We start from the raw sequence: 23,347 nt of genomic DNA, 5'->3' as shown, positions 1-23,347 counted from the left end.
GTTACTTGTCTTCACCGCTGGATGGCGCCTGGTAGCCATCTTGACGAAACAAAGTCAAGAAATTTGAAACGTGATTTCTTGGTATACTGTACAGTGGTAGTTGGTTGTCGGTATTATTATTTTCGTTAAAAAACAATCCAATCAGATTTATTTACGTACTGAGTGTCCACACCGAGACAAACAGGTTTTTAAAAGGACACAGATACTTAGTGTATTTTCAGGATTAACCTAACATGCACCGTAGCTGTTACAATGGAACTTAATTTGACCTTCCCTAAACTTTAGAACGTTTGTTAGAGAATAAAATCTGCAAGAGGTATTGAAACATCAGCCAGTTGGTCATTTGCGTGTAAAATGTTATATATATTTTATATAGTTTCTTATCATCAAGATGAAATCGTTCGCAGTTGTGATGAAAACTGGTTGCCTTTCCTGGCCCTTGTATTTCCCTATAAACATTAACTATGAAATAGGAAAAGTAACCGCATCCAGCCAAGGTAACGTCCTCTTAATATTCTGTAACACAAATATATACGTATGGCTTTTTATTGTGACTGCTTAAAGTTTCCGGTTGAGTGACAAAACGGTTGCTAAGTAACCGCGTCGTGAGGTCAGCGTTATTGCCATATTTATGTTTGCAGCTAAATTAGCAAACAACCTGTTAGCCAGTGGAAAGCCATTGTGTTAGCTACACTAACACTAAATGTTTGCTTTTCTAGTTTCGTAGTTTATTATTGCTGATTTTACAAAGCAGTGAGCATATTAAACGATTGCGGAGCTTTTCCAAGACAAATCCTATCAAGTGACACAACACATACGTCCAACAGTGGATTGATTATTTTCATAACTAAAAGCATTTTTGCTGAACGGTCACTTATAGCTTTTATTTTGTGTAAACTATTTCCGGTAATGTACAAGTTAATACTTCACCTTGACTCTGCACCGCTTCAAAAGCCTTTCCCTCTCTCCTCACTCCCGTGTACGCGCACACGCGCACGCCCTCATTCTCGCTCCCTCGGGCATACATACACGCACACGCACGCGCACGCGCATGCAGAGGCAGACCCACACATTCACTATTACTCACTCCTTTCTCTTTTCAAAAGGCCCTTGTGAGGCAGATTGACAGGCTAGAATGAAAATGAGGCGGACGCTCGGTCACGACTCCAGTGCGTACGCGTCCTTTTGAGCAGACCTCTAAACTTGGATCGTATCACCATGGGAGCTATTTGGGCTACAAGGGACTTTTGTTTGTTTTTGCTCTTGTTAAATAGTCGCCAAAGTGCTGCGCTTCCAGAGATTCGAGGTGGGACTATGGCGTGCGTGTGTGTCCGTGCGTGCGCGTGTGCATATGTATATGTATGCGTGTGCGTGTCTGTGCTCGCGCGCACACGCGTATGTGAACGCGTGTTTATGTGTGTGCGTGTGTTTGAGACGGCTTCTTTACGCACGCTTTCAAAAGTGCGCTCTTCTTTCCTCTTTGCCCATGTTTACTTTATGATTGCGAAGCTAATGTGTATATATCGTTTTCTCTAATGCATGTATTTTTACCTGATTACTTTGGCAATACTTCCCCCCCCCGTTTTTGCATCCAGCGGCTGGCAATGCTTGTTGAAATCCATATTGACTGTGCTGTATGTATGATATTCCAAGCAGACCCATGTGCAGACGGCAGTGATGGCTGTCACATAGATGCTATTTGTCAGACGACTCAGAGCTCATACAAGTGCACATGCAAAGCAGGCTTTAAAGGAGACGGCCAACACTGTGAAGGTAATGTGTGCACGTAGCATCATATCACTATTGGGGGGGCGTCAGGGACGTCATCCAGGTTGACCTCTTACACGTACTACTCAAACACTCAAAAAATATAGTAGTAGTGTGTAGCCTATATAAGCGTTTCTGAAGTCTATTCAAGTGGAAAATATCCAGTGGTGTGGTGGGAGCATTTCAGCAGTGTGTATGAGAGTGGTTCACTAGTGTATATGAGTGAATTTGAGTGAAATTCTTTAGAGGGATGAGAGCGTTTCAGGGATGCATATGAGAGTGTTTTCCTACTGTAAATTGTTTCAGTAGTGTTTAAAAGTGCGCATGAGAATTTCAGTAGTGAAAGTGTTTTGTGTTTGAGGGAATTTCGCGAGTGTTAGAGCCTTTCACCGGTGTGTATGAGAGTGTTTCAGTAGTGTGTGTGGAAAGTTTGTTGTGGGGTGACAGTGTTTCAGGAGTCTGCATGACAGCGTTTCAATGGTGGAATTAGTCTTTCAGAATGTGCATGAGAGCATTTCAGTAGTGTGTGAGATGTTTCAGTGGTAAGCGTGAGTGCGTTACAGTAATGTGTGAGAGAGCAATTCAGTAGTGTCTACGTATGAGCAATAGAATGTCAGTAGTGTGCGGGAGATCATTTCAGTTGTTGTGTGAGAACACTTCGGTTGTGTCATGGGACCATTTATGTAAGAGCAAATTGTGTGCGTGTATTTCAGTTGTGTGTGTGTTGGCAAAAATATCTCAGTGGTTCATTTCATTTAGTTGTGTGCGTGAGCCCATTTCAGTAGCTTGTATGAGATCATTTTAATTGTCTGTGTGAGAGCCATTTAGGATTGTGTGTGAGAGCGCTTCAGTAGTGTTTGAAGAAGTGTTACAGTAGTGTGGATGTGGGTGTTTCAATTAGGGGTGAGCTTTTCAGTTGTGTACACGAATTGTGGAATTGCAGTTCGTCCCTGACGGCCCTTCATAGCAAAGCATCATTAGCTTGTACTCCTGTTGCTCAACCTCAATGATTTATGTGCTGCTTACTCTCCAGACATTGATGAATGCGACTTGGAGTACAATGGCGGCTGTGTACACGAATGCAACAATATACCTGGAAATTATCGCTGCACTTGCTACGACGGCTTCAATTTGGCCCACGATGGTCACAACTGTTTAGGTAAGATCAGCTGGGGGCGATTTTGATGGCACACATCACATTTGTGTTGGCTCCATGCGAGCTTTCTCACACTGAGGCTGGAGTTCTTTTCTTGCTTTCAAACTCACACTCAGAGAGAAAATGTAACCTAATACAAATAGTTTTGGTTTTGTTCATGCGCTGCCTCAAAAGTCAGATAAATATTTATGTCTGAAATGAAATGAGCTAGAGGGGGTGAAAAACCGTATGTTTGGGGTATTCAACAAAACAATGATGTTCTGGATTTGCATTTGTTGATTGAGTTGAACCAATGAATCTAAACCAGGGGGTGTCCAGACTTTTTCTACCAATGGGCTGCACATAGAAACGTTAAACAATGCCAGGGTTGACATTTTTCCGCCTTAATTTAATTAATAATTTATTCATGTACATAAAACATTTCAAAAATTCAAAATACATATTCGAAAAAAAATCTGGAAAAATCTACTAGAACAACTGAACATTATTTGGCGTTATCCAGAGGCACTTTAGGCTCACTGACATTTAAGATGAGTTGTAATGGGGTTCTGATTGATTCTGATCCCAGTCATACTTCCTGTTGTAAGGGGGTGTGCACACTTTTGCAATCACATTACATTCGTTGTTTATTTTTTTATTCCCTCCTGGAAAGGTCCCTGTAAAATGTCTTGTAAATTTGACACACAACATAGTTGTAGGTTAATGGTGGATGCAGCTTCGAAATGATGTACCTTGATCTGCATTTCTACAGGGGTGTGTACACTTTCTTTTTATTTCTACTGTATATTGGTGGCGCCAAATTTTCATTTTAGTTTTTATGTACCGTGGGCAGCTAAAAAAACGGTTGACGAGCCACAAATGTCCGCCCGGTTCGTGGTTTGCAGACATCCATGAATGGCTCTGACTTTGAATTTCAGATGTGGACGAATGTAAGTTCAACAACGGCGGCTGCCAGCACACTTGTGTCAACACCATGGGCAGCTACGAGTGCCGCTGCAAGGATGGCTTCTTCCTCAGTGACAACCAGCACACGTGCATCCACCGCTCTGTTGGTGAGTGTGCAACACGAGGCAAATTGAACACTTATTCTACATCCTTCATATTTTAAAATTTTTTTAAAATATATTCAATAACTGATAATAAATTGAATAACGATCAAATGCCTTTCGGTACACACATGCACTTACGTCAGCATTCAAACTTTGAAGTGAGATTTCAGTATGCTTGTGTCTCCTTCTGAGTAACAAATTCACATACACATTGGAAGCTTCGGGGGTTCAATGCGGCCTGACAGCTTCAAGCTGGCTTCCATCTCCTTCGCTTTTCATCCACAGCGGCAACACGCTGTGGGAAAAAGGATGTCTGCATCACCGAGAACAAAACAAGTTAATATGTGCAACACTCGTCTCTGTGTGCTCTGTGTTACACATCACACTGGAGCGCCTTTGTGCTCTCCACTCCATCGGGTCCCGACAGGCCTTTTAAATCCCGAGGACCTGGCCGCTCAGCTGTGACCCATCTTTACAAATGCTCCATACCTCATTTTCCAGCTGAAAGCATCAAGGGAGCCCGGTAGCGCACGCAAGGACCGTTTGATTGTGTCCTCTGGAATGGCTTATTCACCCTTTACAGTAGCAGTGAATGCAACTCAACACACTTTACACTAAGCAGCAGTTTGGCAAATATTAAACAATTCATCATGAGTAATTTTACTGTCCAATCGTACATTGACAAAAGCCTTCAGTCCTTAAACTAAATACTCACCCGAATTTGCCTCTACAATATAAGCTGTGAATAGACCACAATGACCACAACATTTAGACAGACAGTATTCCCAGTCATATGTTCTTTATCCTCTGCATAGAGTCACTTATATTAGTGCTGTACTGATAGAGTTAAGACGTCTCAATGAAGCGTTACGATGAATTTCACTTGATTGCAAGAGATGCCCGGCTGCACCCTTAAAACTGAGTAGCCAATCATATTGTTGAGTAGCCAATCATATTGCACACCCTTAAAATGTTGAGTTAAAAACAACCTTATCTCGGGTGAATATTGGACTGACCCAGGAAGTTGGGTCAAATTAACCCGTCTTGGGTCAGTCCAATTTTTAACCTAAAGAAGGTTGTTCTCAGCGTTTTAAGGGTGTGCAATATGATTGGCGACTATTAAGAGGCATGACTTCGACTTCAAGTGGGATCCATATTTGCGCTTATATTCGTCTGCTGGTTGTATACTGCCCTCAGGTGGCCAAAGTGTGCAAGTGTTGAATTTCTTTTAATGAATATGTTTATATAAATTAGACATAAGTCTAATTTTGGAGTGCTACTTTATCTTTATTACACATAACAAGAATTATTTGTTGAACTTTTGACAGGAACTGATTAATGTCATGTCCATTCATTTCAATGGGAAAAGATGATTTGCATCACAATACGATCTACACATGTAGTTTACGGCATCACCACTGTATTTTCGTAGTTTAAAATAACATGCCAGCTAATGCTTTTGGATATTTCCAAAACGTGAGAACAATCAGACCCGTGCTAATTTCTCAGTATGAGTGCCTTGTGCGTGGAGCTGCTCGCTCACTGTAGGATCTCGAGAGTCTCATTGTGTTCCTCTGTGCATCCCAGAGGGCCTCAACTGTATGAATAAGGAGCACGGCTGCGCCCACATCTGCAAAGAGACACCCAAGGGGGGCGTGGCCTGTGAGTGTCGCCCGGGGTTCGAACTGGCGCGCAACCAGCAAGGTTGCATCTGTAAGTGTGAAGCTTTCGCTACACCACAAACACACACACGTAAAAACATTACACGGCTTCAAATCGTTGACTGTGTGGCTCATAGTTGCTTTTGTTGAACCCCGTAGTGACATGTAACCATGGCAACGGGGGATGCCAGCACACCTGTGAGGACACAGATAATGGCCCCATATGCAAATGTCACGTCAGGTACACCATGCAGCCAGACAGGAGGTCTTGTGTTGGTAAGTCTTTTAGCCTTATGTTCATGTTTGGGTATGTCATGCACACACACACACACACACACACACACACATGCACACACACACCCACGTTCTCGCCCACATACCTGCAGGAGTGGTTAGAGCTGACTTCAATCATGACCAATCAAAGCATTAAGCCTTAAGTGCAATGTCAAGGATAGCTAATCAATGCTCAGAAGGCTTTCCAAGTGTCTACAGTTTGATCCTTAGTGTTCCAATGTTTAATATGATCCCCACAACTCAGAATAAGGAATTAGAATTATGTTTTCAAGTACACGACATTATACTATATACCACCTATAACTTTGACCACTTGCCTCTTATAAAGTCTTCTATCCAATACAAAAGCTGTTGAAAAATCTGCCTTGACAAACGTAACAATGCTGATCAGTTGTTTTGAACTTAAAATCAGCATATTAAAAGAAAAGTCATAACAACCTTCTGCGGTTAAATTTTCTAATGTTTCAGTGAACTAAACTTGACCAAGAGCCGACAAACCAGCAAAGCTGTAATTTCGACACGACTCCCTAAAGATTAATACTTCATTAAAGTCGTCGTTTAAGCTATAAAAAGCGCGCAGACCTCCTTGAAAGTCAGTCAAGTGTGAATTCATGCTATGCAGACTATGTAGATGCAAATGAGTAGATTTTCTTTGGATATTACATACAGTACTTTCCAAAGATACCAAATATGTCAACATTCATTTTGGGTAAATGTGTATGAAGTTGTACAAAAGGCATCCAGAACATTTCCATTTGGTGGAATGGTGCAGCTATAAAAACAGATATTGCGAGTGGGGCTAAGGATCTTTTCCAACCTCAGACCTACACAGGGGAGAAGTAACAGGGCAAAACTGCTTGTTAAAATAGTTTTTAGTATGTTTTGTCATATTTCCTGTCAAAATAGAACGAAAACTCTACCGCAAGTCGACGAAGGCACAGGCTGGGGGCCAGCTTAGTTTCAAACTTTGTTTCTTTAGTCAGGCAGAGCTTATTTTGATGAATGAATGAAAACATGGTAGCGGGAAAAGCTCTCTGAGTGGACCATGAAGGATAAGGATCAGGCTGCAGATATCAGGTGATATCTTTGCTCCACCGTGGCGGCTGTTATGCGTGTACCGTGTGTGTGTGTGTGTGTGTGTGTGTGTGCGTGCGTGCATGTGTGTGTGTGTGAGGTCCAAGCATACATCTTTGCAGACTTGTTTCCAAATTGGGTCTCCCGCTGTGCTGAGATAGCGGCACACACAGAGCCAAAAAGTGCAAGTGTAAACATGCTGGGTGATGAACACGGACATCAGTGTTGTTATAGTGTGTGTGTGTGTGTGTTTGTGTGTGTGTATATGTAAAGTATAATAATAATAATAGTAGCATAATCCTAAATATGATGGGTTGAATCGGAACACAGCTACCTGCCACAGTTCTGAGGATGTAACCACATTTTCTTCACAAAAGCCTGGCAACAGGGGTGTGTAGACTTTTCCAATCCATAGTCCATGTTTGCAGTGTGAGTGCAATGGCAATTAGTGCTCATCGTGACTTGCTTTTTTATGCCCAAGCAGTATGTGTGACGAGTGACTGTGTGCCCTAAGCTTTGAGCTTTGTGTCGCAGAGCGAGACGAGGCCACCACAGAGTCGTCGGACCACAACGCCACGTCCTTCGCCGAGGTGGACAAACGGGTCAAGCGGAGGCTTCTGATGGGTAATATAGCAGTCTGAACGTCAGTCCATTGGCTTGTGCGATGGCATGCGGAGCTGCCAGGAAGTGCTGGGCGTTGAAGAGGCGAAATGTCTAGTAAACCAGAGCATTCCTCAGCCATTTGAGCAAACTGTGAAATGACTGCACACTCACCGTCTCGCCCACTGCTTCTCCCCTGAAAAATATGCACTTGTGACAGTGTGGTACATTTCACATTTTCCTTCCATTTGGGAAGGCTCGAGTGTGAAAGCCTTGTCTCGACACTTTGGATTTGACAGATTTTCAGGTCACTCCTTACATGTTAGTCATAAAACTTTGCTAAATGTGTGGCTGCCATATGAGCTCTTTCAAGTTCATAAGCAACTGTAAATCAACCAACGGCAGCACTTCATTAAATGCCCCCTATCCGGAGTTTATTGTTAAATAATCATTTAATTAGTAGCTGTTGCTCACTCTAAGTCGGGGGCTTTGCCAGTCACATTATAGTTATGCTTTCCTTTAGAGGGCTGTTGTGACTGAAACCATATAAATGAATAATCGCCTCATTGAATTATTATATATACGTATATATGTATATACACAACAAATTGATGCATAACTGGTTTAGAAATAAAAAAAAATGCAATATCACAAAATAAACAAAAGTGAAGACAATTTGCAATTCTGGTACAGCTTTTAGAAAGAAATATGAAGTGGACACGCATGATTTGCTTCAGTGGGCCATGGGAAATGTGGATGGCCGGGTCTGGCCCATGAGTCTTAAGTTTGACACCTGTGTTCGTATAGTTGAAATAAGTGAAATCTGTCATACTGCACAGTGGAACTTCGGTTTTCGCGATGAATCCATTCCAGTCTGAGTAAATCAGAATGGTGCGTAATCCAAAACAATATTTTCATTAGGAAAAAATGTGAAACAGGAGGAATCGATTCCAGACAGTCAAAACTGTCAACAAAGATCAATCTTCCAAATAAAAGCACGCCAGTTTAATTACAGTCTCACTACACCTAATTTGGCATATTTAATAGTCACCCTCAAACTATTTTATGCTTGTTTATTGATTGTCACTTGAATAGGCCACAATCTGGTTTAAGAAATTGTGGTGAAACTGTTTCATAAAACAGCATGTGTTTATTTTGAAACTATGTAGTATTTTTCTTGAAGCCGGGAGCGTTATTGACATAAAAAGAAATAACTTTGCATTATGTAACATGCTTTATCATCTGTTGAATTGCATTTTTATGTACTTTACCAAATGCTTCGTATGTATGCGCATCATTTCTGGGAGATGAATGGACGAGTGGCACTTTATTTTTGTTTGTTTGTAAAACCAAGCAGTTGTATGAATACCGGGACAAGATTTTGATGGGGGAAAAGAAATCACACAAAAATTAGGGCATATAACAACCAGCATGTGCGTATGAATTAAATCCTTGAGTCATTAACATGACACACAAAATAATAATTCACGTGATTTTTAAAGTGTGTTACTCCTAGTGGTACGGGTTGCCTTTAGTACTATGCGAAGAGTGAATTTATACATTTTTAAACCGTGTACCATGTTGTATACAACAACAATCCAGTACAATACATTTGGTAAATGCTGTTCAATCGCTCAGTCACATTGACTTATTTGGAGATTACCCGGCGGGATACATTTTTGGTTGTCTTTGTAAAGGCAGATTTTTTTTCACCATTCTGTAGCTCATTGAATCTTATCAGATTGTGCTGGTATGCCTAATGTTATGTCCACTGACTCTACAATGTGTTCTTTGCGAGGACAACTTCGAGTGGTTCCAAAGATCATTGACAATGCGTAACATGAACATTTTAGTTAACCACAACCACAGTGCTATCCTGGAAAGCCGTTTGAGCATGTATTCTATATTCTTAATATCCAGCTTCAGTTTTATGTACTGGTATACACTTTATCCTCACTAGTAATAATTACTAAGTGCACTAGTAAAATGTCTAGGTAATTACTAGTTGTTGTTTTTTTTCAATGCTGGTGAATACCAAATTTGGCCTTCTAGTACAATATTAAGATTCATGGACCAAATATGAGCATGTTTGCAATTTTCTACTAGTGCTGTGTATTATAATGCAGTATGAGTATCGTAATTTCTGGACCATAAACCGCACCCGAACATAAGCTGCAAATTCGAGGAAAATCTTTTCCATATATAAGACACACTGGATTATAAGGCACAGATGTTTTAATACCTAATTTCCATATATAAGAGAATATCCACAAACTATACAATATCATCAAAACCATGAAAACTCCATAGATAAGGCACACTGGACTATAAACCGCAGGGTTCAACGCTTGTGCAAAAAGTAACGGCTTTTAGTCGGGAAAAAATGGTAAATATAAAGTGATGCAAGGTCCATGTACCAGTATACGCCGTGTCCTCATTAGTAGGACAACTTTAAAATACAAGTAGAACATTTACGTGTTTGTTACCAGAGAGGGAAAAACAGGCACTAGTTGACTTTTGTTCAATACTAATAAGTACGTACTAAGTAATAGTATTTAGAATGTCACTCGTCACATATTTTGAAGTGTGCACTGTTTTCCCCTGACTAGTAACACCGTGTTCCTACTAGTTTGTTAAATTGTCTTATAAGTGAGGAAAAAGAGCAAACTTTTACGTAAACTTAAACTGGATTTCAAGGATATGGAATAAATGCTCAAAAAGCTTTCCATGTGAGTTTGCCTCTTCATTATGAGCAGCAGTAGAAAAAAAAGTCAAAATGAAAGAAAGTTAGAAGATATAGTCATCAACAAAGAAACCAGTCTACTAAATGTAGAAAAGTAATAGGAAGTGTTAACATTAATCAAAATCTTCGTCATAGAATCCAGGGTACAACAAAACACATGCACAAAAACTCACATATTTATAAATACAAATAGGAAAATGTTTCACTGTCGCTTGGATACTCACATCTTGTCCATCATCGAACCTGTTGTGTCCATTATGGGATTTCATCTTTTCCATACATTTGCATATTATGTGTCGTCCTTGCAGAGACCTGCGCAGTCAACAACGGCGGCTGCGACTGCACTTGTAAAGACACATCAACGGGCGTTCGCTGCAGTTGCCCCGTTGGCTTCACACTGCAGCCAGATGCCAAAACGTGCAAAGGTCTGTCCGTCTCTCAGATCAGCCACGCAACTGCCACTCTTGTCATCTTGCTGAGATGCTGTGATCTTAGGACAAGCCATATGAGCTTCAAGATTGTGGAATAAATGCTCAAATGCTTTGCATACACTTTTGTCGGCAGACATCGACGAGTGTGAGCTTCAGAATGGCGGCTGTGATCACTTCTGCAGGAACACGATCGGCAGCTTTGAGTGCAACTGCAGGAAAGGCTTCAAGCTGCTGACTGATGAACGCTCGTGTCAAGGTACCACCTGCACCTTGCTGCACCTTGCTGTTTTGTGTGGGATAAAATACATATCAGCAGTATACAATGCTATTCAGACTGATTAGGTTATTTTGAAGTAAGACAACACTTATCACTTTTATTCTCTATCACGTTCTGTGTTAGGATGCAATCGAAATCACCTTTTACATCCCAGCAAGTTTATGATGTGTCATGTAATGCCAGACTGCACAGCCTCTCAGTAAAACTTTCTTCTCCCTTGTAATTATCGCCAAAGCCATTTGAGCATTCACTCGAATGCACCTGTTTGTCTGCGCGGATGGGAAATCCCTCCTCATGAACAGTTCCCTGCTTTTATGTCATGTGATTGGTTTATGATTACAGATATAGACGAGTGTTTCTTTGAGCGGACGTGTGATCACACGTGCGTCAACTCCCTCGGTAGCTTCCAGTGTCTGTGCAACAAAGGCTACACCATGTACGGACTGGCCCACTGCGGAGGTGAGATTAGGCTGGGTGAAGGAGGAGGCACTATTCGCAAAATGTTTGCGATATTGTACGCTGAAATGCACAATGACCCTCAAAGGGAATCTTAAATTGCAAATCTTTAAACGTTTGGATGCAAATATTTTGTGTTTTTCTGTGCAACTCTCAATTTGAGCTTACTTCCACTCTTTCCTCTTAGATATAAATGAATGCAGCGTTAACAATGGCGGTTGTGAGCAGGGTTGCGAGAACACCCAGGGTGGGTTTGAATGCTCCTGCAACCCTGGCTACAAGCTCCACTGGAACAAAAAGGACTGTATTGGTGAGTCAATGCCTCCTCTGCATGATAAGCTGCTATTTTTAACCAAATCAAAGTATGTATGACATTTTTGGAAGACCGAGGGAGTGTGGGACAAAAACAGGAGATACTTTGAATTCTGCTCTCTTTTCTCTTGTATTCTCCCTCGCTCAGTTTCTCATGTGCGGTTGTAAAATAATCAGAGCTATGCTGCTGACGCTGTCCAGAAATTGGGTTCCTCTTCCTCTTTGCCCCCTTGTGCTCTTTTACCTTGGAGTTTTATTGTGGTTTCTATCTAGAGGCAGAGGGTTTACCACCTGTGAAAGCTGCCTCCAAGCCCACTTTGAACTGTAGCAAGCAGGAGGGAGGTGACCGCTGCTTCCTGACGTGCCAGTCACAAGTTCATATCAGCAGTGGTGAGTTGGATCAGGCCCACCGCTTAATAAAGAGGTCACATTTTCGTCACTGCTATTCGTATAATTCCAGAATTGGAGAAAAATTCAAGCACCAAAATTTCAGATTTTTTTTTTTTAATACATTTATTATCTTGTGATGGTAAAAAAAATAGATTGGAAATCATCATTTAATTTGAATCATCCAACTCAATGGCACACTTTTTCTGAGATAATTTCCACTTATGGCGGTTTGGCACAATTATGTATGTTACAACTTACATGCATGCATAGATCTTTTGAAATTTGATGTCATATATGTGTGTGTTGTGCAAAAAATGTCCTGCAATTCTGTAATGACTGCTAAGCTGTGACCAATTTCTTGAAACAAAAACATGTATGTCTGCTTCTAAAGGCACTCAAATGCCAATTTTTGACTTCAGTGCCACCCTTGATGGTTTAACCTTTGTAGCCCACGCAACACTTCCTGCATCTGTTTCATATTGTATGCCGTTCAAAAGGATTTCTCATTCTTCCATTCACCACCACACTACAGCCTTTAATAATGCCACAAATGTAAGATCACACACACACGCACGCATGCACACATACACAAAATCCACAACCCTGCTTTTGACTGATTCATTCAAGTTAACTCAGAGGCTAAGCTGCACTCTAAAAAAACATTTAACCGCACAATGTGGACAAAAGAATTGGGACACCTGGCATGGACAGGAAGTGAAAAGCTCCACCTGCAACATCCACAGTTTTCACTCTTCTGGAAAGAGTTTCTATAAGATGCACAGTGGTGCTACTAGTGTGGACAAAGATCATACTAGTGCATGGACCATTAGCTGGATATCAAGGATAACAAATGAATGCACGTACTCACAAGATAACCGAATCTGTACACGTCGACGCTTTTCTGCTTGAAAATCATAATAAACACCACTAGTCTGGTACATTTAATGAAACCTCATTTTAATGACATGCTGCGCCAGTCAAGAATGCGAACAAGACCTCAATGGTGTCGTGTTGTTATAAAACATGATTTAAACATTAACCTGCCGTGGGATCCGCTGTGCAAATAGACGTCAACATCCTTCCGCAGACAGACGCATCGTGTTCCTACATGCTGCTCACTTGCCTTTGTGGCCCTAACTTTTGTATGTGCCGCGGCCTCTTGTGTGTGTTTTTCAGGGACGGAGGATTCCTACACTGTGACCTGTGGAATGCCCCTGCCCTGCTTGGCTGACGCACAAAAGAACAACAGTGGCTTGCAATGCTTCGGCAAGTACAAAACACAGGCGGTGGGCGATTCAAAGATTGTCAGGCTTTGGGTGTTTTCACTGGATGTTTACTTTGATCAAAATGACAAGAGTTTCTTTTTTGCCCCCCTCGTTGTAGCTCCAGAGATGTTCGGTGTGCCTCGCATTAAGACCACAGCGACATTCAAGTCGGGCACAACCAAGTGCAACTTAAAAAGAAGCCAGGAGCGACTCAGGGAGAGCTTGAACTCAGCACGCTCAGGTACACACGGTGCAACAATACAACACAAGTGCACTCAGCTTGGGCGAGGAAGGACTTTTGGTAACCTAATTGGCCCTTCAAAAGTGGGGCTGGAGAAATACAGGATTCCTCCAAAATTATGAGCGGACAAAAAAAAGAGTGATAATCATGAGTAAAAAAATAGGATGCAGTCATTGTGCACCTTGTATAACACTATTTTGTATCCTACAAATAATCAAACAAACAGCCTAAATCTCCTATAAACCGTTAACCAAAATACAAAATATATGTATATACGAATGACTCCCCGTGAAATAAAATATGACGTCTAAAATGACAACAACTCAGAGCTTTGTTGCTTCAAAAGACATTTGGTTCTACCAAGAAGTCAGAACATTTGTGAGCTTCCCTCTATAAAGAAGATCAAGCAAATACACGGGCTGCTTCAAAACAAAGCCGAAAAGCAGATGCATATGTGAAGGAAATTTGTGGGCCAAGTGATGTGGTTTGATTTGTCCTAACGGTCTCTGCGTAGCCACTAACAAGCGAGGGTGGAATTAGCGCAAGACTTCTTTACAAGCCACTCTGAGCCCAGGCCGTTAAAAACACATGGTATGAATATTTGAGTTCTTGCAGAGGGCTTCTGTGTGCCACTAAACCTATCCGAGCGTTGTGACATAATGGCGACGAGGACGTCCCATTCCGCCTCAATTTGTATCCCGTTTATTGATTGTCTGCCAATTGATGGGGCCGTGCTCTCCCACTGTCTACAGACAGCAGGTTTCTCTTCACCGAGAACGTTCAGTTCAGTTACGTGAGCTTGCGCTGCACCTCGTCGGCGCACCGAGGGCGAAGCCGCCACGGCAGGAAAGCGGGCGAAGAGGACGGCTCGTCCATCACCGCCGAGTTTGAACTGGATGTGAACCTAGAGGAGGTAACAGGTTGGTCTCTGCCTGCCTGCCTGCCTTGCCTGCCTGCCTGCTTGCCTGCCTGCCTGACTTGGCTTCCTTGTCTCCTCCTTCGACTGCTGTCTGTTAAAGTATCTCCTGTTTTGTGTGTGTTGCAATGGTGGTGGGCTCTAGTTTGAGGCTCAATCATCTCATGTTTGGAGTTTAACGACACAATCTATCCCTGTCTAAGAGTATGTTTGTATCCTGAGGGTGTTTGTCTCCATGCATGTCCATATTTGCATGCAAAAAGGGATCAGTTGACACCAATCACAAAAGTGACACCTTTCCTCCCCTCCCGGAGACAGTTGTGGTATCTCGCTCTTCTCTCAGCAGAAGGCTGCGACCTGAACTGCGTGAGACGACGCTCTGAGAAAAGGCTTAGGAAGACCATCCGTACCCTGAGGAAGTCTATCAACCGGGAACAGTTCCACCTGCACTTTGCCGGCTCGGACTACGAGCTGGCCAAGAATATGGCGCAGCCATCGGAAGCGGCAGGACACTGCGTGGCCGGACAGGTGCTGATGGGCAGGAGGTGTGGTGAGTTAGCGTTCTACTTTATTTTCTACTTAATTACTTTCGACTGTGTTTATTATCAATTCATCAGCATGATTGAAAGGGGAACAGATGCCCAACCTGTTTATGAGCCAAAAAATGCAACTTTACTTCAAATGGTCTGCTGACTGCAGATAGAGTGCTTCGTTTTTGTCTGTGAATGTATAACTGCAGGGAAAGGTGAGGAAGAATTGAAAAAATAATGTCTTTGGGCTGGGCATGGATGCTTTAGAGTGCCTCATTGTTGACCATGAGTGTGCGCAGAGAACACAGCAATATTAGATGCCTTCCCGACAATCCTACCTATATACTTTGTGTTATCGGGAAAGATGTCGATTTATTTCAATGACTTTCTAATTTGTGGTGCTGATAATTGATGTTTACTTAATCTCTGTGAGCTAGGCAGCTCTCAAGTTTTCAGGTCAACATTAAGCAGTCTATTGGCCATGGCAGGGGTGGACTTGTAATTTAGGAGAAAAGAGGTGGTGGCGGAGGTGGAGTGGGGGTGAGTGAAAGGCATTCTTAACCTCCAGCTCTTTAAAGGAGCTATATTTCCCCCTTCTACTCCCCCCCCCCCCTCTTCCACTTTGGCTTAGCTCCGCAGTTTGGTGCCTTTCATTGAAAAGCTCACTCGGAACGATGAGGCGCTCCAACATGAGGCGGCCTCCAGTGAATTTGTTGAGGGGCACTTTCACTTTCGTTGTGCTCGTCTTCATTTGCATTCATCCTTTGAGCTGGTTTTGTTGTGATCACCGTGGCGTCGTTTGAAGGTTTAGGGTTAACTATTACATACGGTATAGAAAAATGACAAAATGAGCTCCCCCCTTGTTTGTTTTAAGTTGTTTAGGAAGTCCTGTTGATTCAAGCTGGCAGTTTTGCTGGTCGCCCCCCGCTCTCCTCCTGCATCCAAAGTGCCCCCCAGCTGGGGCCACTTTGCATGACCCCCAGCCACTAAACTGCTAAAGAGAATTGACTTCAGCCACACCATGGGAATCAATTAGCATCAGCTGTTTGGGCCCCGGCCTGATGGGCGCGAGCAGCGATTGGGCCGAGCAGAATGGGGGGATTCAGAAAGCTGACCCCTTTTATTGGGTTCAGCTCCTTACCACTGTGATACCCGAGTGTTTTCCTATGTCATCAAGTGGGCAAAGACTGAGGGCTTGAATAGAGGTGAAAGGTCTTTTAAACCTCTTTGGGGCCATCAATTGGAGGACTCTATGGAAGCGCTCTTTGCATTTGAAAGGCTTCAAGGTTTTTTCTTTCTTTCACTCTCACTATGTCTCTTCTCTCACTGCTTTCCTCTGTCAAATAAAAGCTGTTCGGACAATACGATGATGGCTCCTCATGCTCTTTCACAGTAAACAATGGGCCTTCCAAAAATTGAACCGCTCTTGAGAGAATTATATACATATTTCTTTTTTCTTTCAAAGGGGAAAATTGAACAATTTGCTGAACCACATGTAATTAATTAATGCCTTTGTGACCATGGAGCGTCTCAAGTCGGGTTCTTAAGAATAACACACAGTGGTTCCTAAATTAATTACAGGCATCAGTCTGAATGGGAGGAACCCAAGCAAAGGGTCCCTTTAATTAAGCGTTTTAAGAGATAAGAAGAGGGAAAGGCGCTCTTTGATTTGCTTCTGTGTTTGGGGCGCTTATGGCGACATTAAAAGTCATTTGGCGACACACAGCAGCCGAGCTCCATCAAGGAGTGGGAGGCAGCTGTGGCGAGGCCCGCAGCCCTTTTGTCTCTCTGCTTTTTACATGAATGCATTTGGCATCAGGTTTGCGTCGGCTCTTGAAGGCCCGACGACGCTATTTTGTACATTTTTATGTGCCCTTGACAGTTGTTTACAGGATGGGCTGAAGTGTCTTGCATCATACGTTAGCTAATATGAAGGAGAGCATGCATATGTTCACTTCACGTGTCTGTATGGGTAGGCTCATGCGGAAGGAAGGTGGCGCTTAGTCATTGTTTTCCCTGATAAATTACAGATGTTAGGGGCAACTTATATCCCAAATGCACCCAAAAATAAATTGATTAGAAGCAGTGACTATTTAAATCTTCTTACTAGTCAAGACGTGGACCCTAAACTGGATGTCAAGGATATATTGTCATGCTGAAGCGGCTTTCCACAATGTCACTTGTCAGGATGAGATAATTGAAGTGTGCTATTTTCCCCCAATGTTTTGAGACTGCACCGGTTTCCTTGGAACATCAAGTTCCCAAAGTTATCCCAGAAGCAAAACGTACTTGTTGCTGGAAAACAGAGGCTGTGACTGCTTTCAAATAAACCCACACTTTTTTCCTTTCGTCATTGCTGTGTTAAAATGTGAAAATCTGTTGGGAATTAGCGTGCGATTGAAAGATAACGGGCTTCGTCACCTACGCGTCAGGTTCCGTTTAAGGCGACTGCTGTGCTGATGAAGTCTGGCTTGCTTTAATTTTATGTTCTTGTTACACACTTGAAGTGTTGCGTTTATGGCGTAAATCCGCAGTGCTGTCAGGCCCGTTTGATTTGTGAGGCCGCAGGGCAAACTGGTTTATTTGTTGTCTGGCTTGCCCTCTCATGGCTTTTGCGGCGGGGGTGCTCTAATGACACGCCACATACTGATCTGGCTTTTAAATGGGTGTTAATTACAAGTACAGACAACATTTAGCATTGACTCTTTTAATTCTTTGTTTTTGTTTTGTGTTGACACCAGCTCGGGTACATAAGCACCAAGATGCCACATTACAAGGCTATTTTTATTCAGGGGATGTTTTTTTTTTACCCCCACAAGACAAAACATTCACCTTGTCAAATAAACACAAGCATGACAAGTTAGATTTTTTTTTTTGAGCAAGGTTCTTCACGGACGTGTTAAATACCAATGTCACTTCCCACCTGTCCAATAGTGAGCTGCAGTGTTGGCACGTACTTTGATGGCGAGCAAGGGAGGTGTGTGACGTGTCCAGCTGGTACATATCAGGATGAGGAGGGCCAGATGTCCTGCGAGGTGTGTCCCACACCGGAAGGAAGGGACGTCACCAAAGTGGCCGGAGCTCGAAACATCTCAGAGTGCGGAGGTAAAAAAATGTGGACTATGTAAAAGAATGTGAATAACAAAAACTGACTCCAAAGTCCAAGTCCTTACAGGCTGAGTTAATGCTATTAAAAAATATTTTAAAATTAAAAGTGGACAGGTGAAGGTTATTGTTGATCTGCGAACATGATTATACATTTTAATAGAAATACTCGTTCTCTCTGTCATAAACATAACAAAAAAAGACACCACTGGAAGTGCTCTGCACATTAGTAAAATTAAAGTTATGAAAATCACATTCTTTTTTTCATTTTCCTTGAAAGTACTTATGATGTACTTTCGAACAGAACCCAAAATAAGAATTCTGGCCTAGATTTCTACAACTTGATAATGTGAACGAATGGAAGTTTACAGTAAAACGATAAAACCGTGCAATACAAAAGGCAGCTTGTAACAAACTTTTTCATGATGAGAAACCACACAGGATGCGACGGTGCCTCGATAAGGATGCGCTGCCAAAAATTCTCTGCTTTGTGTGAGACCAAAGAAGTCGAGTTTTGCGGTGAACTTATTATCTTCTTTGGGAATAAACGCTGAAGGCGAGCCACCATGTTTTGGTTTCCCTGCTTGTCGTTATCGCACTCAGCGTGTGGCGTGATGCCATAGCTTAAATCCACATCTCCCCTGACAGACTAAATAACAAGATTTATCTGTATACTCCCAGAGGCGCCTACTTTGTATTAGTCAGCTACTACGTGTGATGTGATTGGAGATAAAAAAAAACGAAACAAAACATGATTATCCCGCCAACGTCTGCTCTCTTGTTTTCATAGAAGCAATTGCAACACATCAATCCAAAACAGGAATGAGTTCATGCTGAACTTATGAAGTGCGTATGTGTTCAGGTCAGTGCCCCCCAGGTCAGTTCTCCCAAGATGGCTTCACCCCTTGTCTGGTGTGTCCTCTGGGATCGTACCAGCCAGAAGTGGGACGTACCACCTGCTTCCCTTGTGGAGGTAACCTGGTCACCAAGCGCAGTGGTGCTGTCACCTTTCCAGAGTGTGAGACCAAAGGTGTGTTGCTTCTTATTCTATGCTAGTATGGGCTTTTTCTCACTTGCAAGACAATTTATTTTATTTGATTTGCCTCTGAAGACAATGATACAACTCAATTAACTAACATGCGTGTTCTTTTCTTTGTAGTTCAGTGCTCTCCCGGCCATTACTACAACACAACAACACACCGCTGCATCCGCTGCCCGACCGGCACCTTTCAGGTGGAGTTTGGTCAGAACTACTGCACTGCCTGCCCTGGAAACACCTCCACTGATTTTGATGGCTCCACTAGCATCATGCAGTGCAAAAGTATGCGTGTACACTATCAAGCATTGGGACGGTAGGAACAATTCCAAGGAGGTGACCAAACTTTGTCGTTTTGCAGACAGACAGTGTGGAGGTGAGCTGGGAGACTTCACTGGCTACATCGAGTCGCCCAACTATCCCGGCAACTACCCCGCTAACGTGGAGTGCACGTGGACCATCAATCCGCCACCCAAACGCAGGATTCTTATTGTGGTGCCGGAAATCTTCCTGCCGATTGAGGATGAGTGTGGAGACTACTTAGTCATGAGAAAAACCGGTGAGTCATTTTGTGTCAGTCTATTCCCATAATGTCTTAAACTTTGTTTAATCTCGTACAATAAGAAGGAAAATTTGACACTACAGAAAAGAGTGTTTTTCTCATCTCAACCAAATTTGAATGATAGTGTACAGTGCGTTTATATTGGGCATGTGTGCTTGATGTGCCGTTGAATTTTGAATTTTACAGCTCTGTTAAACTCTGTGACCACCTACGAAACGTGCCAGACATACGAGCGTCCCATTGCGTTCACCTCTCGCTCCAAGAGGCTCTGGATTCAGTTCCGATCCAATGAAGGGAACAGCGGGAAAGGCTTCCAGGTCCCCTATGTTACATATGATGGTGAGACAGAGAGAGAGAGAGAGAGAGAGAGAGAGAGAGAGAGAGAGAGAGAGAGAGAGAGAGAAAATAATGCATTTCTTGTCCCAGTCTATATGTATGTAAATTATTCTTGTTATACTTTGATGCTCTTTATGACTTTTCTCAATGGACTTTTCATTTTAGAGGATTATCAAGAATTGATAGAGGACATCGTAAGGGACGGGAGGTTATATGCGTCTGAGAACCATCAAGAGATACTCAAGGTATACATACAAAGATTTCCCCCCCCACAGTTCAGTTGTATTGAATTTTTATGTACAATACATTCACATTTTTAGGCTTTTGAGAACTTAAATTTCATTTTCTTTAGGGACAATATTTATTTTTACTTGTACATACAGTAAGTTTTAATGGAATCATTGTTATTACAAAATCAGTGTTTCTTTTTCGCATATTTAATCAGTGTTAATGTTCAAACTGCACAGTATTATGTGGCTAACGAAATGTTAAAAACATTTCTTAGGAATTAAAAAACTCCACTTTGTGTGAGGCAGTATTAAGTTTGAGAACCGAGAGACATTTCTATACTTCTTTTGTTTGTTTGTTTGTTTGTTTGTTTGTTTGTTTGTTTGTTTGTTTGTTTGTCTAAGTGGGCACTGCCCTCTCTTGGAAACAGATAGAACTACAAGAAGCATCTATTTGTGCCAATGGTTTGGGCAAAGTGAAAAGAAAATTAGTGAGAATTTCAATAACAATAATGATGATAATAATAATAATATAATAAAGAAATCACGTTTCAGTTTAGCTTTTGCAATTTTTTAGTGCTTATTCTCATGAGGAAGAAGACATCCATGCAAACTGTAGCTGCCCTCCCGTACAAGCCACAAGAACAAATATGTTTTGGTTTGGAGCAGCACCACACCGCCAGCTTCTCCAGAGGCCCACCACAAATTCAAGATGAAGTAGCTTCTTGTTCTCTCATGAAGCTGAAATATTACAATACACACACTGACCACAACGTGAAGTATCTAATAGCAGCCAACACACAAAATACTGCTTCCACAAAAAAAAATTAAAAAAAATTGCAAGGTTATGATCAGAAAGGATTCATTCGACAATATGTTCATTTAGTGACATGAGCAGGTCAAAATATTATTCTTTGCAAATAAGCCTCCTAGTGGGTGTGATGAAATTCATAATTGAGTAATTGAGCTCATTGGACACCCATGGTTTCTGGTGATTTCTAACCTGCACCTAGGTTTCTTAGGTTCTTTCTTCCATTCTCTTACTTTATGTTATCTCAACATTTGCTGATTGATTAACTTTTTATAACTTTAACTTATTTATAAGAATTATCCAAAATGTATATGTTTTTTGTGTGAAATACATCTAATGCTACATATTCTTTGTGTCACGAGAGCACACACAGCATTAACTTATATTTTTCTCATATTTTTCCCTGTGATCTTATGTTAGGACAAGAAGCTCATGAAGGCCTTGTTCGATGTTTTGGCACACCCGCAAAACTTCTTCAACTACACGGCACAAGAATCCCGAGAAATGTTCCCCAAATCCTTCATTCGCTTCCTGCGCTCCAAAGTCCTGAGGTTCCTCCGTCCGTAAGGGAGTGCTGATGAATAGTTAAAGAAGCCCCCAGTATTTGTCCGGTTGCAATGTTTTCTCTAGTTATATGCTTACCATTGAAGTGGATCACGTAACCGATGCAAGCAGTCCTGAAAAGAAATGAAACAAGGTTGCAGACTTTTGAACTGGACTTTTTAGCGGGGGCACATTCTGTCCTTGATAGAGCATCAGAATCATTTCTGCCACTTTGTGTTGGTATAAAACAGAGCAACTACATTAACTGTATAACCTACTTTTAGATGTATACGTCTCATTATGATGTTTGACGAGCCTTCTGTATTTTCATCTTATCTATATTCATCTAATTGAATATTGCTCAATCCGCTCATTATAACACTAGGAAACGTTTGCTGATGCCGTTCAGATGAGAAGTGAGTAGCAAAGTAAACATACTGAAACTCAGTGACATTGTAAATAGAGTGTGTATGTAGTTTTAACATAGGCTACTTTTAAAAGTGACAGAAATACACAATGACAGAAACAATGATAGCACAAATGTTGTTCTTGGGAACTTTAGCACTATAAAGGAAGTAGTGCAACCACAAAAAGCAATTATCCCTAAGAATGTTTTGTACATGATGTAAAAAGTTTTAGGTGAAGTATACTGTAGCGACAAAATGTTTCACAAATAGTACCGCAACTCATATTTCAGATGTTTCCACATTAGGGAAAATCACTTTAAAAATATCCTGAATTCCAAAAAGAGAGAGAGAATAAATGAAATTAGGGCATCTCAATTCCTCCACTGTTTTGTTTTGTAAACCAACAACCAAAGACAGCTGTAAACTCTTCTGACAATTCAGAGCGTATGACATGTTTATGGGTAACAGTAAAATGAGTTAAGTCATTGAAAAGTCTTGTAAAACAGAAGCTACTCACCTGTCATAAATGATGTGTGTGTGTGTGTGTGTGTGTGTGTGTGTGTGTGTGTGTGTGTGTGTGTGTGCGTGCATGCATGTATTTTTATGGTTTTGTACATCTACTACGCTGTAAATAAAGATAGAAACCTCATAGTATTTTCCTTCATTTATTATTAGTATAATTTTTTCAAAACTGATTTTCATCTGCTCAAATTCACATTTTAAATGCAGTATTAAATTATGTATAAGCCAAAGCTGTGCATTCTTTTTTTGGTGAGGGTCTCTTAAATGTAGGCAAGACTAATATATAAAAAATATAACATTTGAATGTTTAGTTACTGGACTATACTAGACTAATCTAAAAGTATTGTCATTAAAGGCAAGACACGGCATTTTTTATTTATTTTACACAATGCAACTCAATGTGCTTCACTCAGTCAAAGTCATGTGGTATCATTGAGTTCTATGATACACATTTTTTAATTTTAACAATCAATTTACACATTAAGCTGTAACAAAGATCTTCGAAGCATTTAAGTTAATATCCTTGGCATTTAAATTAAATGAGATTTAATTAAACTTTTTAATGATTTAATTTTCATATAATTTAATCTTTAAGACCTGATTTATTTTTTAAAGATTTATTTTCCTTTGGTACTT

At 41.4% G+C, this 23,347-nt stretch overlaps 1 protein-coding gene across 7 annotated transcripts; it reads left to right on the top strand.

The window, feature by feature from the left end:
- Window positions 1-990: 990 nt before the first annotated feature.
- scube2 (signal peptide, CUB domain, EGF-like 2) lies at window positions 991-22,838 on the top strand. 7 transcript variants are annotated; one of them, XM_088371569.1, is made up of 23 exons: window positions 991-1,306; window positions 1,654-1,773; window positions 2,801-2,926; window positions 3,841-3,975; window positions 5,560-5,685; window positions 5,793-5,909; window positions 7,536-7,625; window positions 10,653-10,769; window positions 10,909-11,031; window positions 11,395-11,511; window positions 11,696-11,818; window positions 12,094-12,210; window positions 13,387-13,476; window positions 13,594-13,716; window positions 14,469-14,636; window positions 14,979-15,182; window positions 18,097-18,267; window positions 19,130-19,297; window positions 19,427-19,588; window positions 19,665-19,862; window positions 20,052-20,204; window positions 20,367-20,446; window positions 21,660-22,838. In XM_088371569.1, the coding sequence occupies exons 1-23, from the start codon at window positions 1,219-1,221 to the stop codon at window positions 21,804-21,806; spliced, it is 3,063 nt and encodes a 1,020-aa protein (XP_088227695.1). In that variant the 5' UTR covers window positions 991-1,218; the 3' UTR covers window positions 21,807-22,838. The 7 variants fall into 7 exon arrangements, with proteins under 7 accessions (XP_088227695.1, XP_088227699.1, XP_088227694.1 ...); XM_088371568.1 differs by having other exon boundaries at window positions 992-1,306; window positions 1,657-1,773; window positions 14,976-15,182; XM_088371567.1 differs by having other exon boundaries at window positions 992-1,306; window positions 14,976-15,182.
- Window positions 22,839-23,347: the final 509 nt, after the last annotated feature.

Source organism: Syngnathus floridae, chromosome 3 (genome assembly GCF_059516105.1).
Source record: "Syngnathus floridae isolate MCC-2025c chromosome 3, RoL_Sflo_1.0, whole genome shotgun sequence".
NCBI classification, from domain to species: Eukaryota; Metazoa; Chordata; class Actinopteri; order Syngnathiformes; family Syngnathidae; genus Syngnathus; species Syngnathus floridae.
The sequence above is the reverse complement of the archived record's forward strand: the minus strand, read 5'-3'. Positions and strand labels throughout refer to the sequence as shown.

What these genes read in the sequence shown, in the direction of transcription:
- scube2 (XM_088371567.1), top strand. Translation starts at nt 1,219, where the DNA reads ATGGGAGCTATTTGGGCTACAAGGGACTTTTGTTTGTTTTTGCTCTTG. An exon ending in CAACCAGCAAGGTTGCATCT is followed by an intron (nt 5,686 to 5,792) that starts GTAAGTGTGAAG and finishes TGAACCCCGTAG; the next exon opens with TGACATGTAACCATGGCAAC. An exon ending in ACAAGTTCATATCAGCAGTG is followed by an intron (nt 12,211 to 13,386) that starts GTGAGTTGGATC and finishes TGTGTTTTTCAG; the next exon opens with GGACGGAGGATTCCTACACT.